The sequence below is a fragment of the Glycine max genome, chromosome 14 (genome assembly GCF_000004515.6).
Source record: "Glycine max cultivar Williams 82 chromosome 14, Glycine_max_v4.0, whole genome shotgun sequence".
Lineage (NCBI taxonomy): Eukaryota > Viridiplantae > Streptophyta > Magnoliopsida > Fabales > Fabaceae > Glycine > Glycine max.
Window position 1 is genome coordinate 23,838,112 of NC_038250.2, and position 8,649 is coordinate 23,846,760.

At 40.8% G+C, this 8,649-nt stretch overlaps 1 protein-coding gene across 1 annotated transcript; it reads right to left on the reverse strand.

The window, feature by feature from the left end:
- Window positions 1-2,654: 2,654 nt before the first annotated feature.
- LOC112999343 (uncharacterized) lies at window positions 2,655-7,294 on the reverse strand. The gene is made up of 2 exons (XM_026125395.1): window positions 7,041-7,294; window positions 2,655-2,781 (listed from the first exon to the last, which is right to left on the reverse strand). The coding sequence occupies exons 1-2, from the start codon at window positions 7,292-7,294 to the stop codon at window positions 2,655-2,657; spliced, it is 381 nt and encodes a 126-aa protein (XP_025981180.1).
- Between the last annotated feature and the right edge of the window lie 1,355 nt (window positions 7,295-8,649).

Consider the following 8,649-nt stretch of genomic DNA (forward strand, 5'->3'; position numbering starts at 1 on the left):
GAAAAATGCTTGTGCATTGCTGGTTATGGGAAAGGTAGTACATATTGGGTTCTGGACATTTTCTAGCGAATCCCAACGGTCAAAATGTAGACTTATGTACTAGGAACCTCCAGTAAAATTTTCAAGTCGATCCAACGGTTAACGAATCGGAACGAAGGGAACGTTACAAGGGTATTTGAGTAAGGAAAGCTGTAATATGTGAATGTGTTTTGGGCAGAGTTTTCTGCCTCTGCCCTATTTTCTTGGTTTAGGGTAGTTCATGATAGTTGGAATTGAGTTGCTTGGATATTGTGGAAGCTTGGAGGGGTTGATGGGGACCTGATGCTGAGAGGAACGAGGATAAGGGCTACGTAGGAGTACGTGAGCTCAGTTGAAGGTGGGAAACTGGGGATGGTGGGTTCATGTTTGATTTGTGGATGAGGGAGAGTTGATTTGCACCATCGCCTGATCGCCACCTAGTACCACATATGACGGGTACCCCATAATCCTACAAGCTTGAAGTGAGAAAGCGTGGAAGAGTCAGTCTTCCTACTTTTGTATGTTGACCACAGAGTGGTACCTGGAGATATGTCGCGGGGGTCAGGAGACCTTGGGGACGTCAGGTGGGGTGCTATTGCCCAAAACCAAGCTTGACCAATCCCAACCCAACCCGAGCATAGTCAGTCAGTGAGAACCTGTGACGTACCTAAACAGGCGAGCTCCTGGCAGTCAACCAATAAAAGAACAAAGACCACAAAGCAAGGAGGCTTGTGTGGTGGCTGGCCAGCTATGAATCTTGAGGGGTATCTGGAATTTGGCCTCTGGTAATCAATTACCAAGGGTGTGTAATCTATTACAAGGCTTAAAAATGGAGACAGGAAGTTAAGGTGGCCTCTGGTAATCGATTACCAAGGGTGTGTAATCGATTACAAGGCTTAAAAATGGAGACATGAAGTTAAGATGGCCTCTGGTAATCGATTACCAAGGGGTGTAATCGATTACAAGGCTTAGAAATGGAGACATGATGTTGAGGTGGCCTCTGGTAATCGATTACCAATGCTGTGTAATCGATTACACAGAGTAATAGGGCACTGGTAATCGATTACCAGTTATGTGTAATTGATTACACATTGTAAATTGCAGGTTTCCATGTGCAGAAGCTGTGTAACTCGAGTTTGGGCACTGGTAATCGATTACATACTTTGGTAATCGATTACCAGAGAAGAAAACCCTTGAGACATACCTTTTAACTATATGCAGCGGTTATGGGACGCATTGTATTGTTACCTATAGTTAGATTTCTTGTGAAAGAGTCTACCCCTTTTCTTTTATTTCTTGTAGATCGCGATGGCAGCACAATTATTCCATGATTGCGTGGTGATGGAGTGCCTAGAGGGAGTTTGGGAGACCCTCAAAGGCAATGAGAGGTGCCGATTCTGTGGCACGATTCGACTCACTGCTATTTCATTGGTACATCCAGAGGAACCCGCACGCACTCTTTTGCGGACTGTGGAGTGGATACTACCTACACCTACTCCATATCGACTAGTGGAGCCAGTTCAAGTGATAGAGGTGTCATCCTCTGAAGAAGACCCTAAGGAGGACCTAGAGGAGTTACCTCCTGAGCCTGTTGTGGATGCTCTTGACTTTCCAGAGGATGATGAGGACCCACTCCCTGATGTGGATTCTCCAGAGGATATCATGTCAGCATTTGAGGCAGACTCTGCGGCAGAGAGCAGCCCTAGAGGGACAGCGAATAGTGGAGACTCTTCATCATAGAAGACGGCTCCTTAGACTAGGTTTACATACTTTTTGTGGGTGGGTATATCTAGTTCAGACTACTAGGTTTACTCTTTTGATTTTTGGGTGGGTAGACCTATTGTATAGAAATTTTGATGATTGTATATATGTGGCTGAAGCCACCACAGTTGATACCTTTGCTTTAGATGTCACTATGTATTTTGCAAACTCCCATATTTTGGACAGTTTTAGATGATGAATGTAATTATGTTTAATCTTGTTATTTGAAAAGAAAGTGTTAACGAATTTTATTGAAAAGAGTTCATCGACCGCATTTTATTATTTTTCACGTGACGACCTAAAATGATGGCTGGTATATTTTCCTTTTTGAAAGAGCAAAATAGTTTAGAGGTTATGAGTGATCAGAAAGAAATGACTCCGAATAGAGTTGTGAACTGGCCATTCAGGATTCTATAGTGATAATTTTCCTTCTGAATTTAATTACTGTGAAAAAGAGAAAGAAAGAAAAAGAAAAATAAGAAAAAAAAATTTCCCATGGTTTCTGATATTTAAATTATTACTATTAAACCAGCCATTATTTAGGGACGCCACAGTGAACTTCTTGCTCAAGTAATAGATGGCTCATTCCCTTTTTCCGGATTCATCGTGTTGTCCCAGCATACATCCCATTGACTCATCTAATACTGTCATGTATAGAATAAGTGGTCTCCTAGGCATCGGTGGCACGAGCACAAGAGGATTCGTCACCGTTTAATTCTCTCAAATGCCACTTGACAATCATCATCCCATTTGACAGACTAATTCCTACGCAACAATCTAAAAAGAGGCTCGCAAGTGGCAGTTTACTGTGATATGAATCTTGTGATGTAGTTCAACCTCTTCAAGAAACCCCAAACTTACTTCTTGGTACGTGGCTAGGGCATCTCGAGGATCGCTTTCACCTTGTCCAGATCCACTTCTATTCCTCTCTGGCTAACAGTAAAGCCAAGCAACTTTCCGAACTTTACCCCAAACGTACACTTCGCGGGATTCAGTCTCAACCTGTATTTTCGCAGTTACCCGAACAATTTTCGCAAATTGACTAGGTGTTCCTTCTTTATTTTTGATTTCGATCATGTAATCTACATAGACCTCGATTTACTTGTGCATCATGTCGTGAAATAATGCTACCATGGCCCGCTGGTATGTTGCCCCAGCATTCTTCAGCCCAAACGACATCACCTTATAGCGGAAGTGATGTAAGCTCCATTGGAGCTTGTAGGCCTAGGATATTTTTCATCAATGGATTCCTTTGCTTCTTGGAAGATGAATGACAACATAATGGAGAAGGAAGAGAGAGAGGAGATGCCACTTCAAGGAGAAGATGAGTCTAGAAGAAGCTCACCACCGTATGAGGCCATGAATAAGAGCTTGGAGGAAGAAGGAGATGAATGAAGGGAGAGGGAGAGAAAAGCACAAAATTTTGTGCTCTAAGAGAGCTCTGAAATCTGAAGTTTAATTTTCAAATGATCAAAGTTTTAAAAATGCACACACATGGCCTCTATTTATAGCCTAAGTGTCACACAAAATTGGAGGGAAATTTGAATTTCTATTCAAATTTTACTTGAATTTGAAATTGAATTTGTGGAGCCAAATTTTGGAGCCAAAATTTCACTAATATGATTAGTGAATTTTAGCTATGGTTCAGCCCACTAATCCAAGATCAAGTCCAAGATTCTCCATGTAACACCCTGATATATATATATATATATATATATCTATATATATATATATATATATATATATATATATATTATTAGTAATTATGTTTGATGTTTGATTATTTGTTGCGTTATTTTCATCCGTAATTATTTTTAAGGAAGTTAATTTAGTTAATAGAGGGGTGTGGATAGATCTAGCTTCTCAAAGAAACCACGAGGAAGCTTCTGGAGGAAGCCTCTTAATGAAGATTCTAGAGAAAGCTACATGAAGCTGCCTCGGTAAAAATGCTGTCTAGCCTTCATTAACACGCTGTCTAGCCTTCATTAACCGTTGGATCTTCTCGAAATTTGGTCTGCAACTTTACAAGACACTTGTCCATGATCCGACCGTTGGGATCTTTGAGAAGATATCTGGAGGGTTCTAAAAGCCTCTTAATGATGCTTCTAGAGAAAGCTACATGAAGTTGCCTCGGTAAAAACGCTGCCCAGCCTTCGTTAACTGTTGGATCTTCTCGAAATTTGGTTTTCAACTTCACAAGACACTTTTCCATGATCGGACCGTTATGATCTTTGAGAAGATGTCTGGAGTGTGCTAGAAGCTTCCGTTCTTGAGAGCATCTCTTATTTAAGCATTTCAGCCTTTGCTTTCGTGTAGCTTAGGAAAAACGTCATTTCTTCTTCTTTCTTTCTTCCAAAGCCATTTCTAAAGTTCCAAGAACTTTCTCCATCACCCACAGCCACCATTAGCCACCACAAACCATCATTGTTCTCCATTGAAAACCCACACCGAGAGGAACCCTTCAACCGAAGCAGAATCTTCCAACTTGGCTTGCGGTTTCGGTAGAGAACGAAACCCTAATCCGACCTTTCATTTTCTTTCGAGGTAACCATGGTTCTATGCTTGTTTCTTGTTAGTTTCATCTTGTATTTGCATCTTTTCTGACTTTGGAACCGCCATTGCATGTCTTATGCTTCCTTTGAAAAACCTTAGAGAAAGAGACTTTGTAAACGTTATCCTTTCATGAAATCATGTTATTTTCGTAACCTACACTGAACACCGGTCACATTGGCGTGGTCGGAATTTCCAAATGAAGTTCCTTTGTAAAACCTGAAATGCTCTCAGCTCTTTCATGTAGTGATGTGGGTGTTTGACCCAGAGCACTGTTACTAGCTTTGTTTTCTGAAATCCATACTAAGTCTCCTTCGTTTTGGCATGGTAGAGGCTTGTGTGGAATCGATGAGCAAGGACAAAAAGGAATCTTCAAGTGACGCGACGAGGAATCCGCGGGGTAGCTCACGATAGGTAAGGGGAGTTTATTATAAAATTTACCGTTTTAACACCATAGTTAGGGTCAGGGAACCTAGCTATGAGGATATCTGCCTGTCCCTGTTGCATGCTGATTTTTCTTCAAAGAAAATTACGTTTTAACTAATGGGATGCGATATATATATATATATGTATTGTGATGAATGATATTGTTTTGGTTGTTTTAAATGTGTTGTTTGAAGATCGTGCGTGTGGAAATGATATTGTTGTGTTTGTTTGAATTGTTGTTGATGTTGCTATTGAGGATTTTAATTGATATGTGATGATAATGATAATTATGATGATATTGATTTGAGATGATGTTGTTAATAAAGACCATGTCAACATGAATTGTTATTATTGATGAATATGTGAATATGAAATGAGGTTGTTGTTGTTGTTGATAACGTCATTGAGATGAGATGATATTTATGTTGTGAATGACATGGAAATACGATTTGTTGATTGATGTTGGAAATGCATTGGCATGTGCATGTTGTGTATGTTCGTGGGGGGCACTATGCACTGACCTTTCAGGGTCTTTGGCGCTAGCTTTTGGCCACGTTCATACGTTGGATATTGTGTATGATCGCGGGGGGCACTGTGCACTGACCTTCCAGGGTCTTTGGCACTAGCTTTTGGCCACGATCATACGTCGTATGAAGTGTATGTCATGGGGGGTAGAGTGCACTGACCTTGTCGGATGGCCCAGACGTGGGTAACTAGCGTGGTTAGAGAATCTAAGCATTTCTGAGGGGATGCTTAGGCACTTTAATTGGTCCATGGTCTTTGGCACTTACTTTTGGCCGTGATCGTAGCTCATACGACACAGGAAATAGAGTAATTGTGGCCAAGTGTACTTTGTACTAGGGGGCTGTCACCTGGTAAGGAATACCTTTGGGCTCCTAGGCTGATCACCTATGGAAGTGGGGCTGTTATGTGCACAACCGAGTGGTCTTGACAAACTCAACACAGTTCCCTAAGTGAGAGTGTTGTGTGGACACGCTTAGGCTATTTCCTGAGATTTGGTTGTTGTTGGTACGTACCACATTGCATTTGAGTGTTGAGTCAGGTGCATGCATTATTCTGTGCAGTCTTGATTGGGTCCATGGATGGATGATGAGTAATTGTTGGATGTGAATAATGAATATTTGTTGGATATGAGTGTTGAGTAATGATTGTTGTGTATGCTTATCATGTTTGCCTATGTTCCTTGCTAATTGTGGTTATTTGGAATTGGTATTGGTTCTTTTATAATAAACTCACCCTTGCAATTTTGTATCGTGTGGTTGATACCTGTGATGATCACGAACCTTGTTCGTGGGAGCAGAATGACAGTGGCAGGGTGTAGGGAGTAAGATTCTGGTGAGGAGCCGCCGAGCCGACGTGATGACGTTGGCGTTATTTTGGGAGAGAGTTGTGTTTTGTAATCAACTCCCCCGTAGTTGGTTTTTAAGTTTTATTTTGTTGAGTTAAAGATGTAAAACTTGAATTTTAATTATATATATGAACATATTTAATTTTCGTTATGTGTATGACATGTACCCAATTATTGTATCTATGTAATTATGCATATTCCCTTAAGTAATGGCGTGTTGTTGGATGAATTTATGTTGTGACAAAATCACTTCTATTTACATAATAAAAAATTGAGTTCTTTTTATAAAAATTGAAATTATCGAATATTAGAGTGTGGATACCGTAGCGACGAGGCGGGTCGTTACACTCCACTAAGTGTGCTTAAGTGTCATAAGGCATGTAAAGCATGAAGGACATGCACAAAGTGTGACTATATGATGTGGCAATGGGGTGTAGCAAGCAAATGCTCACCTCCCCCTCTAAAATATAATTGGATTGGGCTTCTCCCAATTCAATTAAATTTATTTACCAACACACACATCAAATATTCACTCAATGCATGTGAAATTACAAAACTACCCCTAATATAAAAACTAGTCTAGGTGCCCTAAAATACAAGGACTGAAAAATCCTACATTTCAAGGGTACCCTACCTACATTATGGAGCCCTAAGTACAAGGCCCAAAAAAATGAAGCCTTAATCTAATATGTACAAAGATAAGTGGACTCATAATTAGCCCATGGGCCCGAAATCTACCCTAAGGCTCATGAGAACCCTAGGGCCTTCTCTTGCATCTCTGGCCCAATCCACTTGGAGTCTTTTATCTAATGCCCTTGCGGGGTAGGATTGCATCAAGAAGGTTCCCCATAGAGTAATGAAAGTTGTCTTTTCCATATCCTCGGGTGCCATCCTTATCTGGTTATAACCTGAAAACCCATCCATGAAAGAGAATAGGGCAAAACTAGCCGTGTTATCTACGAGAATGTCGATGTGCGGTAAAGGAAAGTTATCCTTTGGACTGGCTCGATTTAGATCCCGATAGTCCATGCACATTCGCACTTTCCCATCCTTTTTCGAGACTGGCACGATATTGGCAACCCATTCTGGGTACCGGGCAATGGCCAATAAACCTGCATCGAATTGCTTCTTCATTTCCTCCTTTATCTTTAGGGACATCTCAAGTTTCATTGTTGGATCTGCGTCAAATCATTTAATCACAACGAAAATAAATATGCAGAAAAATGAAATGGAAGAAAGTGAGCGAGGGAACATATAAAAAAAAGGTTGTATATTTATAGTCGCTGGAATGTTTAAAGAAAAAGTATGGCCAACAAGGGAAGCGGACCCTAAAGCCTAGGCCCAACAATAGGGTTCAAACTACTTGATTAAATTGATTTTGACACAAAAATCTCGAGTCGCCCCATGATCTGCCAATTCTTTAATTCAAAGCCCGGGGAACACGGCTACACCCAATTTGATTGATCTTGATTGGTTTCTTCATCCAGTACAACAACTTGATCCTCATGCATCCACCCCGCATTGACAAAGCTCTCGTTGATGCGACAGATAGGGATCCTCTCAACCTGTGGTCCCCACCCTTGTAAACGGGCTAGGCTTCTTTCTTTCCTTTCCAAAGAAATCCTCCTTTTGTCAGCATTCATAGACTTGTAACCCAGACCAAACCTCCCACAGTTTTCAGCAAACTCCACCAAGTTTGTCAAGCAATCACTGTTCTGGCCCCAACCCATTCCAGGCTCATAACCATCTCTCAACATAACTCAAGCCACCATTAAGGAGGCACCAGATAAACGTGGTTGTACCGAAGGAGACTCCACATAAGCATTGCTCACAATTTCTACTGCTTGCAAAGATGTTTCCAGTGACTTTTCCTCAACTTCCACATAGGGCGTAGAAGATGAACAACTCACTTGTATATCTTCTTTGCTCGACACTATAACTAGCTGACCCTTCACTATAAACTTCAATTTATGGTGCAATGTTGATGGGACCACCCCAATAGAATGGATCCAAGGGCAACCTAAAAACCAAATATAGGCGGGGCTTATGTCCATTACTTGGAAAGTTATCTGGCACGTGTGTGGCCCAATTTGAATCGGGAGATCAATCTCTTCTCTCACGTCATGAGGCTACCATCAGAAGCCCTTACCACCATATAGCTTGGCCTCATATACGACACATTTGTTGGATCAAGTGGCCTCGGAATAATTAAGAAGGGGGGGTTGAATTAATTATTAATGAACCTTTACTAATTAAAAATCTATCCTTCTTAATGTTACTAGATTCAATTAGGCTTTTACTATAATGTTAAGAAAGTAAAGACAAAAATATAAACTTAACCAAAAGTAAAAGTGATAATTAAAATGGACAACGGAAATTAAAGAGTGTAGGGAAGAAGAAGACAAACACAAGAATTTATACTGGTTCGGCAACAACTCGTGCCTACATCCAGTCCCCAAGCAACCTGCGGTCCTAGAGATTTCTTTTCAACCTTGTAAAAACCTTTACAAGCCAAGATCCACAAG